The sequence below is a fragment of the Octopus bimaculoides genome, chromosome 1, assembly GCF_001194135.2.
Source record: "Octopus bimaculoides isolate UCB-OBI-ISO-001 chromosome 1, ASM119413v2, whole genome shotgun sequence".
Taxonomy (NCBI): domain Eukaryota; kingdom Metazoa; phylum Mollusca; class Cephalopoda; order Octopoda; family Octopodidae; genus Octopus; species Octopus bimaculoides.
This window is the reverse complement of record NC_068981.1, coordinates 168,518,406-168,538,627: the sequence shown is the minus strand read 5'-3', so window position 1 is coordinate 168,538,627 and position 20,222 is coordinate 168,518,406. Positions and strand designations below refer to the sequence as shown.

The 20,222-nt window shown below is 36.4% G+C and overlaps 1 protein-coding gene across 2 annotated transcripts in view; it reads left to right on the top strand.

Annotated features, from left to right (window-relative positions):
- LOC106883282 (serine-rich adhesin for platelets) overlaps nucleotides 1–20,222 on the top strand; it is a 76,501-nt gene that overhangs the window by 34,922 nt on the left and 21,357 nt on the right. For both annotated transcript variants that reach the window (XM_052972596.1, XM_052972591.1), the window contains exon 2: nucleotides 12,195–15,344. In XM_052972596.1, coding sequence (XP_052828556.1) covers nucleotides 12,262–15,344 — 3,083 coding nt within the window. In that variant the 5' untranslated portion in view covers nucleotides 12,195–12,261. The remainder of the gene's footprint in view (nucleotides 1–12,194; nucleotides 15,345–20,222) is intronic.

Genomic DNA, 20,222 nt, shown 5'->3' with positions numbered 1-20,222 from the left:
TCACTCACTCACTCACTCACTCACTCACTCACTCACTCACTCACTCACTCACTCACTCACTCACTCACTCACTCACTCACTCACTCAGCAAAGACCAGGAACTTTAGATCCTTCATTACTACACAGCAAGTGGATTTATCAAATCGTTTGACGAACTCTTACACATACACACAGCTATGTGTGTGTAATTAAAACTAGATTTTAGGCATTGGATTACTTGAAACACTTGCCACTATTTGTCTTTTCATATTGTTTTTAATCCAAAGTGATTATTTCTTTGTTAACAGCATCAGATGTTCTGCCACTGTGAACTTCAATTATCATAATGCCACTTGCTGCCTTCCCCCACCACCTCTCTTACTGCACCACCACTACCAACACCAGTGATTTTTATTATTTAACTAACAGGACTTCTCGGCTGCTTCTAGTAATCTCCAGCTTAATTAAGCTTAATTAAAACCGTATTTTTACTTGCACGTCATCTATTTTACCTTTAAGCTACAATTTTATATTCAGGCATTTGAATATGATTGGATACAAGGCTGGGGTATTTATTTATACCTTCACTAGTCATCACTAGCGCTTTTTTTGTTTGTTTGTTTTTTCTGTAACTTTTGCTTCTGTTTATATTTAACAGTTTGGTACAAGAGTAAGAGCCAAAGATATGGACCTCCAATTCCTCATAACAATTTAACTTATATTCTGCAAACATTACTACATATGGTTAGATAAGTTGTTTTGTCTTAATGTGCACTTTTCTGTGCTTGCATGGGTCAAACAGAATTTGTGCTGGTGCCACTTAAAAAGCACCTGTGCCAGTGCTGCATTAGCGCATTAAACACCACTACTATTACACAATGTATCTTATAAATTGGCCCTGTTCTTAAATATCTGAATTGTCCCATTATTTCTACTTTCACTATCTTATTTCTACTTTCACTATCATATAACCCTTTTCTGTTGACATATTGTCACATCACTAGAGTCTCCTTTCTAATGAACACAGAAAAATTAAGTAACCTCTGTAAGGTTACACAACTTACTATAAATAGCAGTCAAATCTCCCTTATATCACACCTTACCATCTAAAATAAAAGGAAGTGGAAGAACACACTGGTACTGCTGTCTCAGATGCACTTTCCAGAAAACAACTGGGTGGTCACAGTTGAAATCTTCTTTAATTAGAAGCTTACTCAATCAGGACAGACTTGGTCCAATAGCAACTTTAAAACTACCCTCCTTCGCAGTCACTATTATTACTATACCAAACTATGGCTTTACAGAACTTGCTAGTTGCATTTAAATCTAGTTCTGAGCAGGCAATGAAGTGGCCTCTATTTCAGTGATTCTTAGCTCTTCCTCTGTCATTTGCCCCCATTAATTTGATGTATTTTACTATTTGTCCCCCTTAGTTATATGCCAAAATATGGAATAAATAATGTTATGTGTAGCAAGCATCACAATTTGTTTATTCTTTCATTACACCCCACTCTACCATTGCATAATATACATATAACCCTCTTCTCAGCAATTGAATCCGCATTAAATTAAAATTGCTATCTGTGTATCATACTAAATGTATATACATCATTAAAAGGTATTAAACTTTGGAATTGTCATTGATAAAATCTCTTCTTAGATTTGGTGTCATTGGGCATATTGCTCTCTATCCATTGATGCATTACACATGCTTCTAGTGATTTTCTAGCAGAGATGGCATAACTTTCTGTGGCAATACACTGCAAAGCTGTGTAAAAAAGTACTCTAGAATATTTTTGATAAAGCTTGAGGATTGTATAACATCTGATCAAGCAGAATATATTTACCCATGTGGCACGAAAACTTTTACCCACAAGGGATAATTGTATTACTGCTTGAGGCTGATTTTACTAGAAATAATAGCCAATTCTTCCTTTGATCATACTCTAACATGTTGAAAAGCAAATGCATTGGATGATATGATCTGAGATACACTTTCGCTGAAAATACAACAGACAGTTCATGCCTTTCATCCTATGTCAGTTCAGGCAGGACTAATCTTGGAGACAAACAACTATACTTTGATTTGCTCTGTTATAGCACATTTTATTATTTTCATTATGTTTTAGGAAGGGCATCCAGCCATAGAAATCAAGCCAAACTAGAGTGGGGCCTAGTACAGCTCTCCAGCTTACAGTTCCAGTCAAACCATCTAATCCATGCCAGCATGGAAAACAGATGCTAAATGACAGTGATGATTCTGAAGCTAACAGTGTAGTTTCTCTTCTCCAGTAGATGTATTTTTTGTATCTATAAATAACATTGACAAGGATTTTTATGTATCATTTCAGACTTTGAAAATAACCTCTCACTTTATATATAATACAATTAAATTAATAGTGGGCTAAAGCAACCACCAGAGACGTTTGTCTTCTCTATCGCTGTGACTACTGAACATCTCAGTAATGTTGTAGACAATTTCAGTCTCAATACAATTGATTCCTCATTACCATTTACAATTATTTTGCAGCCATTCATTGCAACTTTAGTGTGTGTGTGAATAAATCATTTAATGGTGTATCTGAAAGCAACTACAGCTGTCCGTACTAGCTTGTAATATATTAGGTTAAAAACCCCTCAGATGGAAAAAGGCTAAAAGCTACCTGGGGTTTGAACCGCACATCTTCTGTAATCATGACAGGCATACTACTACTTGCACTTTTGCAACCTTTGGTCTCTCTTCAATATATTTATAGCCCATGGTATAAAAGTACCATTATGTGTTTTGCAATATTTGTAAGATCCTGTCTGTTTTTCATTGTTACACTATTACAAACTTTCAGGTTAATTCTTTCATACAATCAGGAATTTCATCAGCTCTTTATAAATAAATAAATATATATATATATATATATATCTTTTCATCTATCATCAAAATGCACATCTTTCTTTTTGTTTACTTTCACCACTACCACCACCACACCTCCATCCTCCTCTTTCTTTCTCTTCTATCCTACTGTTCAGTCTTCCTCAGCATTCCACTTCTAATGTTGTTTGCTATCTAAAGAAACTCTTCTTTCTCTAATCTCAAACTTGGTCTGCAGTTCTAAAAACTATCTTTGTTAAATGTCACTTGCTGTCTGCAGCTATACATTTCCTCTGTTACATGACATTATAAAAGCTATCCCTTATATAAAGCCCACTTTACTAATTACCAGCTTCCTGTCTACTCTTACTGCTGCCAAGGTTAAGCTATAGACAATTAATCTACATTGCCAGAACTGTAGTCAGAACCAACTAATTTCAGACTCTGTTACTAATTAGTTGATTGTTTTCTAGTATTGCTTTTAAGCAAATTATTCACATCAGTAAACACTGATCACATAACCTTGCCACATTTATAATTCCATCTCTATCAATAAACGTACATAACCAAGTAGCCATTCAAATATTTACCAATATTATGAAAATCTTCAGTTGAATCACATCATATTTGCCATCAATCTGCAAAGAAAACTATTATGTCTTACTTTTATAAAATTATTGCTCGCAAGGATCAACAAGACTAGAATTCAACTCTGGTCTCTCCAGAGTTAAGTGGATGAGAAAGGAAGCTGCCTTTTGATAGGATGCTAGTCTGCTGCTGCTGCTAAGTTGATTCTACAGCAGCTCTTGCAGCCTCTAAACCTCTAAACAATGACACTTAGGAAAGTTAAGATGGGTTACGGATGTGGGAAGAAAGGCCCATCATTGAACCATCTTCTGTTTATGGATGACCTGAAATTGTTTGGGAAATCTGAAAAACAGATAGATTCCTTAACCGAAACAGTCCAACAGTGTGGTAGGGACATCAGTATGGAACTTGGGATTACCAAATGCTCAGTACTTAATATGAAAAGAGAGAAGAAAGCAGCCTGCAGAGGTTTGTGATTACCATCAGGAGAGACCATGGGTGAACCCGACAGTAGTGGCTATAGATATCTAGGGATTTTGGAGCTGGATGACATTCTACACAGAGAAATGAAAGTCAAGGTCAGCAAGGAGCCTCTAAACCTTCTAAGATAACCTTTCTGGTGCTGGAGTCAATAAAACATTGCAACTGTTCTTGTTGCCATTGGCTAAGCCTAACACATCACCTAGTTTAACATTATCTTGCCCAGTTATGGGTAACCTGCAGCATACAAACCTTTCTGAATTGAACACCTAATGAAAAATTACCTTGAATTATTCATGTTGTGCAGCCTACTTCTCAAAAGAAAGGATGCCCCTGCCTTTAGTAGACTATACAATTTATGGATCACGCAATGGTCTGTTTGTGTTATCCCTAAGAAAATGTTAATCTTTATAATTACTGAACCATCTGATCAGTTCTTGGAGTGGATTCATTAACATTGAATAGTCAATATATCTCTTGTCTTGGACCATCTTTCTCAAGATGGTTACTTATCTACTCTCCAGTTGGATCAACTGAATCATTCGAGTATCTTAGTACCATCAAACAGGGCTGCATGCAGTGGGATATGAACTCTTATCTAGATACCTGCCCGAGTCATACTTATTCATTTCAGGGTGCAATTTTTGAGAAGTTATTGATATATATTTGTTACCTAAAGAGGACTGCGTCTTATTTTGATAATCATTATATAGATATATGATGGACTCTCTTGTTGAAGACGATGTCTGAGTGTTCAGCTTTTGCCGAACGACCTGTACAAATGATTTGCTTATAGTGATCAAATGTTTGTGCTGCACATTAGCTCACTCTCTCTATCAAATCAACATTGCCTGAACAGGTGCACTGTGTACCATGCATCAGGTATTGAAATGATTGCAGAGCAACATGAGATTAATTATTTTGCTCAAGAACACAATGCACCACCCAGTCTAGGAATTGAAATCATGATCTAGTGATTGAGTGCAACACCCTAACCACTGAGTCGTGTGCCCATATACATATATATGTAAGTGTAGGGGTGGCTATATGGTTTAGAGGTGTGCTTTCCAACCATGTAGTTTGGGTTCAGGCCCATTATGTCCCACCTTGGGCTAGTGTCCTCTGTTATAGACCCTTGTCAACCAAAGCTTTGTGAGCTTGTAACTGGATTTGGTAGATGGCAACTAAAAGAAACCCATCATGTGGTGTGTGTGTGTGTTGTATCTTTGACATCATGTGATGGTTGTAAACAGACATCACCATCCTGCAAATTACGCTGTTTGCTTCCAGTCTTTCATGAAAAATGTATCTAACCATTGGTAAATATCACCTTGATTAGAAACAAGTGAGGGTTAGCAACAGGAAGGGCATCCAGCCAGCTGTCTCACTAAATTCTTTCTGACCCATACAAGTATGGAAAATTGGATGTTAAATAATGATAATAATATCGGTAAAATAGATGAGAATCCCTTCTATACAGTTGACTGATTGGCATTGAGAAGGGTATCTGACCACAAAATACAGAGTTGAGAATTCTATGCTGAATCATTGTCTTAAAACCTTAGAGGTTACTTACTGCATGATCATAATTTTAAATCTCATCACAACAATTGTGTTACAGCCCACATCAAGATGCTTCATTGTTTTTATATCAGTCTACCGAGCTAACAGCAAGTAACTTGTGTAGAATACTTTTCAACTTCCAGCTGTAAAAAAAAATAGATGCTCCAGCAATTTATATTGCAAGCATAATTTTTTTATCTTTTTTTTCTTAAAACAACTATTCATGCTTACCTAGGAGAAAACACATGTAAAAAAAACTACACAAAGGGGGAAAAAAAATCAATTGAAGCTTGTATAGAAAAATTCGATGTAATTTTTTTCACTTAAAATTTTTTTTTTTCATTACTATTATTCATTGTGGTTTCTGCCTGAAGATATTCAAATGAGATCTAATAACCTCTATTACAATATACGTCTGGAAACTTATTGTTCTTATCAAAACTTCTAATTGCACAGCCAACAAAAAGTAAAACACAAAACTGGTGGGATTCATCCTGACCTTTTTCACTGGCTATTCAGTTATGTTTTCATCTACCGATCAATAGAAACTTTGTTCTTGCTTTTTTTTTTTTTTTTTTTTTTTTTTTTTTCTCTCCATTTCTTTCCTTCTTCATTCAAGACCTAATCTATTATTACATTCAGGAAAAGCACTGCTCTCCTTGCAAAGCAAAAATTTTCCAAAAAAAAAAACTAAGGCAGTTTTGAAATATATTGAAATCTTTCAGCTACTTGTCAAAACTATTAATGTGAGTGTTCCACTTTAATTGAAAATAAAGCAAAAAAATATTATGATAATAATAATAATAATAATGAGAATAATGATAATTGCATACAAACATATAAATAACTTTCTTGTAGTCTATCAGACTATTTTAGTTATCATTGTTTTGGATTAGGAAGAAAATTATTGAAAGACTGCTTAAAACATTTGGCACATATATATGCAAACGTGCCCAAATGGAGTTGTGTATCCTGTTTCTGTTTCATAAGTTTATTAACGTGTGGGTTCTCTGATTAACTACAGTTATTCTTGGACTCTTTTTAATCAGTAGGTTGCATATCTCAGACTGCGTTTCGAACTGACAACTTTATGCTCATTACGGTTTCTCACCTCTTGAGAGCACTCTTCTGACAAGGAGACTACAGTGGTTTGGTTACATATTGCATGATGAACTCATCCAGAAGGCAATACTACCAGATCCTTCCATGGGTTAGCGTAAGTGGAGAAGTGGTCAGCTGAAGACATGGCACGCAACAGTCAAAGCAGATATGAAGCTCACTTCTGGCTCTTGAGTCTTTGGCATTCATCACTGGAATTGGGAATGGCTTCAGCACAACTGCATGGATTGCCTTGACCAGTGATGCAGTGAACTCAATGGGAGCCAGCTTAACCCCTCCTGGGTGAATACCATTACAAGACAAGTTGAGTCTTTACTGGGGCACAGTCTTCAAGGATTTTAGTAAATTATGTTGATCACAGTACTTAGTCTGGTACTCATTGATCTATTTTTAATTGAATAGTTAAGCTTGCTTGTGTATTATGTCTATTTAGGGATGAATTTACCACAAGGTACCCTTGCTTGACTTAGTGATTTATACCAGTATACACACTCACACATCCACAAGAAGTTACCATACAGTTTCCGTCTCAAATTCCTGTCACAAGGTACTGGTCAAACCATGTGGATGTAAACTGGAAATGGGTTAAAGTAATCCAACATCTGATATTTACATATTGGATCTTATGTGATTCTGATAAAATCTTGTAAAAAGTATATATCATCATCATCGTTTAATGTCCATTTTTCATGCTGACATGGGTTGGACTATCAAAGTCTATTTGAATTAACACTGACTCTAGTAATTGTTGAAAATTAAAATTATTTGAATTCAAAGAAATTTGATTTAACTTCAAATATCTAAGTGAAACTTTTTTTTTATTTTCTAAAATTGTTCAACATTCCATCCTTTTTTTAAATTTGCAACTTAATTCTCTATCTTCCTCTCTGTAGTATGGTTGGAATGGAATCCAAAGAATTTATTAAAATATTCTGCAAATCAAAATATAGTTTCACTATTAAGCAATTCTAATTAAAACAAAAAAAAAATCAATTATTTTGATGACTAATTTAGGCTATTATATGCAATCAGATTTATGGGGGGATTTACCTGTGGAAATCTTTCTACAAAAGATATATGGCTGTTAAGGGAAAACTGATGTTTGATGCAATTCTTTTATTTTCTCTTTTTTTAATTGAGGATTTGTGGGAGTGAGGAGAAAGTCTCATTAAGATTTAAGTTTAGAATGCTACTATGAGGAATGTTGGGTAGGTTCAGTATGGAGACAGACAGGCCTACTATGCTCACAAATGCATGCGTGTCAAATGTTCTGTATCAATTTTATCATCATTTTGCCAGCATTCCGGATTCCACTTTCTGTTGTGGTACATTGCTTTCATAACTAAATTTAATATTTCCATTTCAACCTGTAATGCTCTGTTTAAAGATATGTACTGTTTTTTATTGTTATTTTTTTATATTTTTTGCAATAGTAGAATTGCACCTTTTAAGAGTTTAGCCAAACAAACTCAACCCAGTGCTTAAATTTTAAGTCAAATCTGACACTTATCCTGTTGGTGCTTTTACCAAACCACTAGGTTATGAGGATGTAAACAAACCAATATCAGGTGTTAAGCAGTGGTAGGACAAACACAGAAACATACACACACACACACATTATATATATATGTGTATATATATATATAATGGGCTTCCGCACAGTTTCTATCTATAAAATTTACTCACAAGGCATTGCTTGGTTAGCCCAGGCCTTTAGTAGTAGACACTTGGCCAAGGTGCTATGTAGTGGGATTGAACACATACTAAAATCTAGTTCTTAGTTACACACCCATGCTTGTACCTATCTTTAAATTTTGAAAGTCTGGATTGATTTCCTAAAATAATTGTAATTTTTCACATTATTTGTATATTAATCAGTATTTAGAACAAATATATTTATATTGAGCTCAACAGAACTTGACAAAATTTTTCTTAACCATATTTTTTTAGTTAGTGTTTGAATGCTCAATGCATTGAATATGCTGACACTAAGTCATCTAGTCCAGTTTACATCGTAAAATCCCAATTCCAATGAAGATGGTCTGCATCAGTGACAACTGGTTTGCTGAGTTTACTATAAAGAGGGTTGTGACAAAGAGAGAAAAAAAGTAGTGGTGTCACTTTGGTTGTAAACAAGTAAATGGGGAAATGAAATGAAATGAAATGCAGTGAAGTGGGAAAGGCTGGATGAGAGGGTGTGTAGGGTCAGCCAGGCAAACAAATGGGGAGAAACTACAATTGGAAAGTAAATGTAGAAAGAATCAATGCCTGAAGCCAAAAAAGTTATGTTCAGTTAGTGGGGAAGGAAGGACTATATGTGATGGAAATGGTGGGCAGGGGAACAAACCAACTTCACCCAGAAAGCTATTTTAGAATATTTTAGTAAAAGATACATAGAATTCATGGTTTATAGAGGGTAAGAATGTTGGGCAGTGAGGAAACGAAAGATGCCAGGATTTAGAAAGGGAAGGTAGATAGTTTATTCTTCAAGGATAAGATAAAGACCCCACTTTGGTCATGAATGACCATGGGATTGCAGCTAGAAAGCTCCCTTCCAAAGCACAAGTCCGGACAAAGTTGTTTGTGGAAGACCAGCATACCAGCCTCCCCTCTCCATGCCATCGATGTTATCCAAAGGAAAGGCAAAGGCTGATACAGCTTGGCACCAGTGACATCACAACTCATTTCTACTGATGAGTGAAGTGGATCAACATGAAATAAAGTGTCTTACTCAAGAACACAACACAGCCTAGTACATGGAATCGAACTCACTACCTCATGATCGTGAGCCCAACACTAACCACTGAGCCATGTGCCTTCACCCTCAAAGACTACTAGAAATTAGATACAAGGGTGCCTAAGAAAATTGTAAACTTAGAATGGCTGAAAATGACATCCAGTAGCAATTGGACGGTTTGAAATAAAAGCAATATAGAGACCTAGCTTTAGTCTGGTGTTGGTTATTATAAGTATAATTAATCCTCTCAATCAAAATGACTAGCAGTTATTGAATATGCAGTAAGGAAAAATGTCACTCATCATCAAATATTGCATTACAGCAGTGAGCACCTATCCTGTTAGCTGTACAGTTGGTATATCGAGTGGGGGGAGAAGTAGTGTAGAATATAAGCTCTTTCTGTTCTTTTATTCCTTTATTCTTGTCAAGCTTTTTCTTTTTTTTTTTTTTTACTATATCACCTGTTTTTTTCAGAATAGTTCATTTAAATGTAGGTGCAATGCAAGAAGTGATAGAAATGTTAGAATGTATGCATGTTTGTGGGGGCGGGGAGATCTGTCTAAACACAGATTTATGACAAGGAGACTAACTATTTATAACTTCGTTAGAAAACGTTAATGATTTTAATGTTGTGAGTGAGCATCAAAAATCTAATTTGAAATATATTTGGACTATGTGCAGTCATCTTCATCATACAAGCATTTCTGTTGTTTTGGACCTCCTCTTAACATGTGGAGGCGCAATGGCCCAGTGGTTAGGGCAGCAGATTCGTGGTCATCGGATCGCGGTTTCGATTCCCAGACTGGGCGTTGAGTGTTTATTGAGCGAAAATATCTAAAGCTCCACGAGACTCCGGCAGGGGATGGTGGCGAACCCTGCTGTACTCTTTCACCACAACTTTCTCTCACTCTTACTTCCTGTTTCTGTTGTGCCTGTAATTCAAAGGGTCAGCTGTGTCACGCTGAATCTCCCCGAGAACTACGTTAAGAGTACACATGTCTGTGGAGTGCTCAGCCACTTGCACGTTAATTTCACGAGCAGGCTGTTCCGTTGATCGGATCAACTGGAACTCGCGACGGAGTGCCAACCTCTTAACATAGACTTCATTAATCTCATTGATTTATTTCATAATGTGACAGTTCTGTTTCTGAGATGTAGGTGGGTCCTTAGCAGATAAATAACTTAGGTAATGTTAGTAATGTTGTAAGATATGTAACAGAATTTGTTTTTTCAGTTTAACATTACCCTATCTCTTTTGGGTATCATTTCCACTGTTGTAAACCTTTACACCAGGTCCAAGAATATCAAGATCTTCCTGCTCTTTTTAAAATGGTAGGTTATCATTTAACGGAGATTTGACGGCTGTTTAGAGCAGGTCAAGCAACCATGTTGAGTCTTATTTTTAACCAGACATTCATGATGAAGTGTAACTTAAAATATTCATAAAAGAGGTTGGTTTAATTATTTTCAACGTTTCCAGTATCAGAGATATTAATTAAATTGCAGTGATTTGGGGGGAATATTAGGGGGTTAGCTAATATTGCTCGCTTGTTAGACAATCAAGGGAGACAACTCCGAAGATATACTTTCTTAGTCGTCCTTAATGAAAGTATAGTCTACAGTCAAGGATTTTTCGTAACATTTTTTGTTGTAAACTAGTTACCACAGGATTAACAAGTAAGAACAATGACTATATCTCCTCTGACAACAGGTAATTATTCAAAAGTGCACAAAGTTGTTTCCCCAGCAGATGTTAGCTTGCCTCTAATATACTTTCCTAATTACCATATTTAATCCTATTGTGATTATTTCTAATGTTGAAAACACTGTGAATAATTATTTCTAATCTTGGCACGAGATCAACAATTTTGAGGGGAAGAACAAGTTGACCCCTAGTACTTGAATGGTACTTTATTTTACTGCCCCACCCCCAACACACACAAAAGGATGAAAGGCAACAAGCCTAGGTGTCAATCAGGCAGTACTGTCATTGGCCACAACGATGACTTCACTTGATAGATATATTGTGACTTCACAGCATGCACCCCATTAAGAGCATGTTACCTCTCAGGTTGAGGAGCAATGCTCTAAACTAGTGGTTCTGAATCATTTTTTGCCTATGGACCTCCTTTGGTTCATATTTTACCACATCTATTCAATGTTTAAAAAAATTCTATTATAATTTTATGGAATTTGTGTCTATAAATACACACACACACACACATATCCAAACATTAATGAGTATTTGTATGTATGTATGCATGTATAACCGCTTTGCATTCTGTGCTTCCATGGGATTTTTTTCTTCGCTAGATGCCCTTCTTGCCAGTAACCAATCAACAGTTATGCAGGAATGGAAGATTATTGCCAATAGAGCAAATAGCTTTGTGTGTCTTTTCCAGGAGCCATTATGCCTGACATAATAGCATTATCTTGTGAAGTTTTAAGTTAGGTCTTGGTATACCCTAGTCCACTTGTTGAGAAGTATTGTTGGCTAAAATGTATCTTAGTGGTGTTGGTTTTCTGAGGTTTCTAGTCCAGGCACCATTTAAATGTTATGGGATCTTTTTCTTCTTTGATTACTTTCAAGATAATGTTGAATAAAGATAGACTAAGGTTAAAAGAAAAATTACTTATGTTATATAATGTGAACTCATTATGTTGGGGATGTATATAGATACACAAATAGATACAGAAACAGATGCATGCGCACACACACACACACACACACACACACACACACACACAACACACTCTAAATTCTTAATTATATTATTTATATAGTGATTTAAATTATGGGGTTTTTTTTTGGTTTTTTTCTCCATTTCAATCTGCTCACCTGTTCTCTTTTCTGAATTTCAGATTTGGATGCTGTTACTAACTGGAGAGTCCGTAAGTTCTGTGTAATGCCCACTTTTGTCAGTAAGCGATGGAGAACACTCTTCCCTGTGCACATATCCCACCATTAATTACTGCTGACTCCACAGCATCACCTGGTATCATTGAAAGATGTAGTTTATACCAAAGGATGGGCAACTCTACAAAGGAAGCTGTGGGGAATAGTGATTATGATAACAGCATAGAAGATGAGGTGATTGCTACAAGTGAGAATGGCTTGGATAATTCAAATTTTGACTTTTATTCTTTGCCTCAGAGCCAAACTGATGGCATCACCCCAGCAAGCATTTTAGATAGCCACAGTCGCTCCCAAAACAACAACAACAACAATAATCGCATTAGTTATTACAATAACAACAGCTCTTTCGAGGATGAATGTAGCAGTGCTGGTAGAGAAAGAAAAAGCGATCCCCAAAACTTCCATGCCATAGGTGATTTTCACTCTAAAAACCCTGTTACAGAACCATCATGTAATGGAGCTAGTGGTAACTGTGAAATCTCTTTGCATGATTCCTTACCTTCCCTGGCAAGTACAGATCCAAACCCAGGAATTGTACCAAAATGGCAAAGCTGCTCACCTCTTCAACCTGTCAGTGCCTCAAACAATGAAAACTGTGAGACAGTTGTTAACAATTTGCAGGCAGCACGGCCAAAAGAAACCAGTAGCGATCCAAACCCTTCTTACCATTACCATCTTCCCCGATATCACAGCCAGAACCACCATAGTCATCATCATCATCATCACCATCACCATAGCCAGCAGCAGATCAATATCCCTGTCCATAACAATTACAGTACTTCTGATAACAGGCGAAACACTTTCTCTTCGGTGATCCAGAAAGATAGCTCCACTTCAGTGAAGTTGCACCAACCAAAGCTATCGAAATCATTACTGAGTAAAAGTGATACGATTTCTTCCGCACAGATGGCTGACACTGCTGCTGCCACTATAACTACAAGCACTATTACTACTACTTCAACAATACCAACAACAATGATGCCTTATAGTAATTGCACCCTTTTCAAACAAGGCCCTCTGGTTCAAGTAAATGGGCCTATTAATGGTAATATGCCTTGTTCCTCCAAGTGTTACACTCTTCAACAAACTAATGGTCTCATAATGACTCCAGATTTCAAGACCATCACTAAGATGTCCCAGCTGCAGCATGTTGAGAATCAAAACCAAAAGAAACATTCGGCTGTTAGTGACTTGGTAAATTATGAAGGTAGCCTTGATGTGGCTTCTGCATCAAAATCGGACTTGTTGATTCAATCAAAGTTGAAAAACGCCAAGCAACAACAGCACACGTGTAAATCTTTAAAATATGAAAACAATAGCAACATGATGAATTCTGCCTCCGGTGCTGCAGGAACAGTTGTATCTTCTTGTATTAATTGCAACAATTGCACAAACACCAATACCACCACTAGCAGTAAGTTAGTGGGCAAGAAATGCAAAGCACTTTACAACTTGCAATGTAAGTTTCAAAAAAACCGGTTCATTTCTTCATTGCAAGACTGCTGTCGGGCTTGCAACAGCTTTGAAGGTTGCTGTGGATCAGGCGAGTCTTTTGAGTTGGAAACTGAACTTCTCTGCCCCAGCTACTCTTACTGTGATCCAGACAATGTTGTGCATTATAATAAAGATAATAATTATAAGAGTCAGATTGGGACTTGTGTAGAAGAGAGCTCTGCTACTGTTGGTTGTAGCAACACCACTTTAAACTCAAATAACTTTCGCTCAAACAATTTAGGTTCTTCAGGAACAGGGTCTATAGACAATCGGGAAGAAGATTTTGGAGATTTTATTGAAGCAGATTTTCCCCCTGTACAGACTAGCCGTCTCATGTCAAGTTCTACTGATTCCACAGATTCATCTTCGTCTCTGACCAGTAGTGACATCAATGAAACCAATAACCAACAGATTGTTGCTAGTATAAATGACATGGCAATATCAAGCCATGAACCCAGTTATAGCCATTTTCCTAATAGTAATTATTTTAAAAATTGTGATCATAAAAAGCACAACCAACTCTCTTTTCCCAGTCCCTCAATTAGTGCTTGCAATAACTCTAAGTGTAGTGAAAATAGCTATGTTGGTTTGACTGGATTTGGTGATAGTAATAGTGTAAAGCGTGAACCTGGTAGTTCTGTGATAAAATGTACTGATGTCCTGAAAGTTTCTTCTTCGTTACTGTCATCATCTCCTTCTACTCAGTCATCTCCATCGACATCTCCCTCTTCTGCCACCTCCCCTCCTACATTGTTATTATGTACCAGTGATAACCATCTGCAAAGCAACTGTCTAAAGAAACCTGCAAAAGAAGTTGGGTGCTCTGAAAACAGCCATGACAGCCACTCAATCCTTGATGGTGGTGTCAAAATTCCCCAGTGCCATAACTCTTTCACTGCAATGCAATTACCATTAAGTGGAGCAACAAACAGCTGCCAAACTTCTGATGATGCTGTGATGTCTCCAGAAGTAGATTTCCTTGATTTTGACATTGTCTCCACAACCACCCCAAATTTAGACTCGGAACAAAATTTGAATAGTGCTGGCAGTTCTACTAGTGCAATGGACATGGAGTTTCTTGATTTTGACTTGGCCTCCACTACCACCCCAAACTTAGAGCAAAACTTGAACAGTGCTGGTAGCTCAACTGGTGCAATGGGCTTTGAGTTTTCACTGAGTGAAATCCCTTATGCCGATGATGTTGACTCTGCTTGCCCCAGTCCGACAGGAGATTTGCTCCAAATGAATTCTAATGGATCAGCTCCTTCCAAAACGCAATTAACAAATTGTGCTACAAACGATTTGAGTGCATCTAGCAGCAACTCCAATCTGTCTGCTCTTGAAGATCCAACACTGCCACATAGTCATTCTAATTTCCAAAACCATCACAACATGACACAGAGATGTTTCTCCAATCTAAATCTTGATGATCAAGATGATGTGTCAGTCGGTTCAGAAGAAAGTGGTTCTCATGACAGCAATGAAATAGGAGAGGCAGATGATCATTGCCATTTAGTTTCTCTTTGTCTTTCACACAATGGACATCAAAACAATTTTCTGTCATCTCCAAGTTCACCTACTAGTGAGGACAGTGATTTCCGGTGAGTCAATAAAAGCTTCATATTTTAAAAGGTTGTCAATTGTATATATATATATATATATTTCAAGTGGTACAGTGTAATATTTAGCTGCTATATTATCATCACCATCATCATTATCAATATCTTTTTGACATATTCATTTTATGTTGTTTTGCTCTTTATAACTACTTGTATCTTCTCATACAGCATGCTAGTTAAAACTTAAGTTTTTTATTCACACCTACCAGCTTGCCAGATTGTAGTATATGTTTGCATAGCGTGTGCTTATTATATAGCATCTCTCTCTCTCTCTCTCTCTCTCCATATATATGTACCTGTGTGTATGTATGTATATATGTGTGTGTGTGTCTCCGTGTTTAAAATATTTCAGTTCCATCTTTTGCAGTTGGTAATTATCTCATGATAAAATTGTTATTTTAATTCATTCAAAATTCTTAGCATATCATCATTATTAACATCTATTCTTCTTCCCTAATAGCATCTGTTAAATGTGTCTGTAATAGGACATATCATTCTATTTACAGACTCATCTAACCATATTCTATCACCTCATCAATCATCAGTCATCATCATCATCATTTTAGCATTCACTTTTCCATGCCTAATTGGGTCTGATGAAATTTGTTGAGACAGGTTTTCTATGACTGGATGCCCTTCCTATCACCAAACTCACCTTCTTCCGAAGAAGGTAATATTTCCCATAACTATAGTGGAAAGCGAGCAGAACCATTAGCATGCTGGGCAAAATGCTTGGCGGCATTTTGTCTGTCTTTTTGTTCTGACTTCAAATTCTGCCGAGATTGACTTTACCTTACATCCTTTCAGGGTCAATAAAATAAGTGCCAGTTGAGCATTGGGGTTGATGTGATTGACTTAGCCCCTTCCCCATAACAGCTGGCCTTGTGCCAAAATTTGAAACCAATATTTCCCATGGCCAGGCATGCTTCTGTGGAAGCTTGCAAATGAAGTAAACAACTTATATGATGGTGATATTTGTTTCCAATTATCATGCAATGTTCAGGCAAGGAAACGCACATATATACACAAAGAGCTTCTTTCAGTTTCCATTTACCAAATCTATTCACAAAGCTGTCATCAGCCTAGAACGAAAGTAAAAGGCACTTGCCCCAGATGCCATGCAATGGGACTGAACCAGAAACCATATGGTTGAGAAGCAGATTTCTTAACTATACAGCTACACCTGGAGCAAAATTTTCTCAGCTTGGACATTCCCCAAAATTTGAAAGATTATTCTCTGTATAATACATTGACATCTTATGAGTGTGGATTTTTTATATACCATACTGATATCTCAATGGTCTCTCCTTCTTCATACTGCATTGGTGTTGCAGTAGTCTCACTCCTGTACATCATATATCGACAGCTACTCAACATATCAATTCAATACAGAAGCTTTCTACATGATATTCCATATTGACATCAAAGATGATGAAATGGTTGAGGTCAGACAATGGGTAACAAATTGTCTTGTGTCTCTCTGCACTCTGAGTTCAACTCCACCTTTCTTCCTTTTGGGGCAAGAGTCAATAAATAAAGTTCCATTCCTTTACTTGGGTCAGTTCTTTTTTGTGTCTGTCTCTTCTTTCTAGAAGAAATGGACTGTTGTCAGATCTGGGAATGAATGGGCTGCACCAAGTTTGAAATGCCCAAGACTTGCCCTATGTCGCAACAGCACCGCTGCAGTTCCAATCCGCCTGGGGTTGAGAACTTAAGGCAAGCATATTCATATTCCCCTCTTCAATATACTACAAATGTATCCCCTGTACAAACCTTACTGACTTGCTGTCCTCCCTTAAATCATAATGACCTTCATGATATTTTAGGTGAAAATCCCCCTCTTCAGCAGGACATCTACTTCTGTCCCTCTGTCATACTTTCACATTCCTTAATACTATATCCTACTAAATTGAGGGGCCTGGTCTTGTGAGTACTTGGTAACCTCCTAGTATACTGTAAAGGGGCATTAGGAAGGGCATCCAGCTGTGGAAACCATGCCAAAGTAGACATTAGAGTTCAGTGCCACCCTCTGGCTCATCAGTTCCTGTTGAACTGTTCAACCCATGCCAACATGGAAAAGGGGACATTAAATGATGATGTTAAGGCTATTTGCCAACATAATGTGGTTGTCCTGAAAGGGATGATGTTACTGTAGTTTTAGCCCCAAGAAACATTGTTTCTAGCTGGCTATACGACACAATATTTGTGTCCTTATATTTTCAAACAGGGAGCTCAGCACTCCTGTTTGAAAAAATTAGGACACAGATATTGTGTTGTATAGCCAGCTAGAAACAATGTTTCTTGGGGCTAAAACAACAGTAACATTATTCCTTCCAGAGCAGCCACATTATGTTGACAAACAGCCTTTACTTTAAAGAACTATTACTGGATGTCTCTGTTTGAGAGATTTAGAAATAATAATATTAAATGATGATAATTGCTCAACAATGTAGAATGTTTAAAGTTACCGTAAAAACCCATGTAAATTGAACGTTTCTTTTTTTTTTTCCACAAAAATAAAAATGAACTTTAGGGATGTGTAAATTACATGAGTAGATTGTTTCCAGAATTTTTTTAGAAATTTTTTGTTGAAAAAAGACGTACAAAATGTAAACATTCATACCAGAAGTTGATTCATTTAATGTCAGAAAAAATAGGAGCTTAAATATAATGAAGTTTACTTTTATTTATGCTGGACAGTATAATGTTCACTTTTTCTATATAAATTTACTAAAACCATTAAATGGTTAACTACTTTTTGAAGTCTGATGTTCAAACTAGTAATCACGGTCCAGATCATATTTTACTCAGTTGAGTAAAGTGTCATCCAAACTGATGTCTATTGTTAATTAAACTTAATTTGCAACACCTATGCATATTTATCAGCTTTGTTTTTGTTGATAATTCTTTTCAACAACTTTTCCTATGATCGTGAATTGAGAAGACATACAGCAGTATGCTAAAGATCGGATATTATCTCTTGTGGGCAAGAAATGTAAAATAAAGTTTATTATAAACAACACAAACACTTTGTAATTTGATAGCTTTCAATGTGATACCTGTTAAACAGAAATTATTTTTATTTGATGAAAATTTAATAAAATCTAATCATAAGTAGGTGAAATTATGTTAAATACAACTAAATTGAAAACCTTTTTCCCCTGGCCATATCAGCAATTCTGAAAACTTTGGGGTTCAAATTTTACATGAGTAGAAGCTATTTTTAACAATTTTTATCCTGAAAATCACATGCGTATGGGTTTTTACAGTATATGAAATGTTTAAAATGTCTCACAGGTATTGTTTATAACTAAATTTTCAGACTTTTCTCTTCATTTTCAAATATGAAATATTTCAATATTTACATTTACTGTGTTTCTATCAATATTATGTCTACATCCAGAAATGTATCACTTGATAGTGAATGGTTATATGCCCCTGTATTTTTCAGACTATCAACTTTGTCATCTATTTATATACAGCAACAGTTTAATTTATTATATACCAACAACTTTCTCAATTATATATCCTGATCTCTTCATCTTCTATAAACCATTAAGCTTTTATTTTTCTGTATATCCTCCACCTCTCTATCTACTAAATACTACACTACCAACTTTACTAACCACTTCAACTTTTGGTCTATCCTTTCCTTTAGTTAACATGAGTTCTGTGTGTATATATATATATATATATATATATATATATATATATATATATATATATATATATGGTGTGGTGAATAAATTGTCATCTAAATTACGCAAAAAGGAAAATAACACTGACATCTCATTTAACAGATATATTTACCAAAATTACATAAAAATATCTTGAAATACTAAAGAATAAATTTTTTTGGTAAAATTGCCATTGGTTTCAACCATGGCCTCCAGACAACTTCGGAATCTCCTGCAACTCTTCTGCACAGTCTCCTTGTTTAAGTTGGTGAATGCTGCCATAATCCTTGCCTTTGGTTCATCTTTGGTATTATAAGGAGTTTTGTTGGTCTCTTGCTCAACTGCACCCCACACATAATAATCAAGGAGGTTGCAGTCTGGGGAGTTAGGTGGCCAGATGTTAGGGGTTGTGATTGCAGAAATTGTCTGAGAGTTATGACTGCTTGTGTGGCATGGTGCGGGGTCCTGTTGCCAGATATAGGGTCTTCCAGCAGCCACCCTCTTGACTCAGGGCAGCACTATCTCCTCCAGACACTTGATGTAAGCCTCTATGTTGAGTCTGAGGCTGTGTGGGAAGATGAATGGAAGCATAATGTCTCCATCACCAGAGATCATTCCAAACCCCATGGTGTTGACTGGATATTTGATTTTTATCATTCTTGGTACATGTTTTGGGGACACAGCAAGCCAGCTGTTGTTTTGTGTGTTCACCATCTGATCTTGATAGAAATTTTTCTCGTCTGAGAAAAACCAAAGCATGTTCAGTTACTGGGAATGCTTGAGTTTGTTCAAAAGTCTTTCTTCTTGCCCTTAATGGCTTGGGATAAAAATTGTCTGGTATGAATGCCAATTAGCACAGCATGTCGTTTCCAATTTCTGGCTGAGTGAATTGCGTCTTGGTGCTGTTTTTCTCACAGACAGTGCCCAACTGACCCTACCGTACTGTAAAACTGACAAAATCAAAAACAAACAATGGCAACAATTTGCCCATCATGCCCTATATATATATATATATATATATATTCTAGGAAGTTTTAAGACCGAATACCATTTCTAATAACACCTAGAATAATAATGTGTGTTGGTGAGATCCCAGCCATAAACATCCTAACTTTCTTCAGACACAATATATCAGAGATTATTTTATCCAGTGTGTTGTTTTCTGAACATCTATGTCCATCCT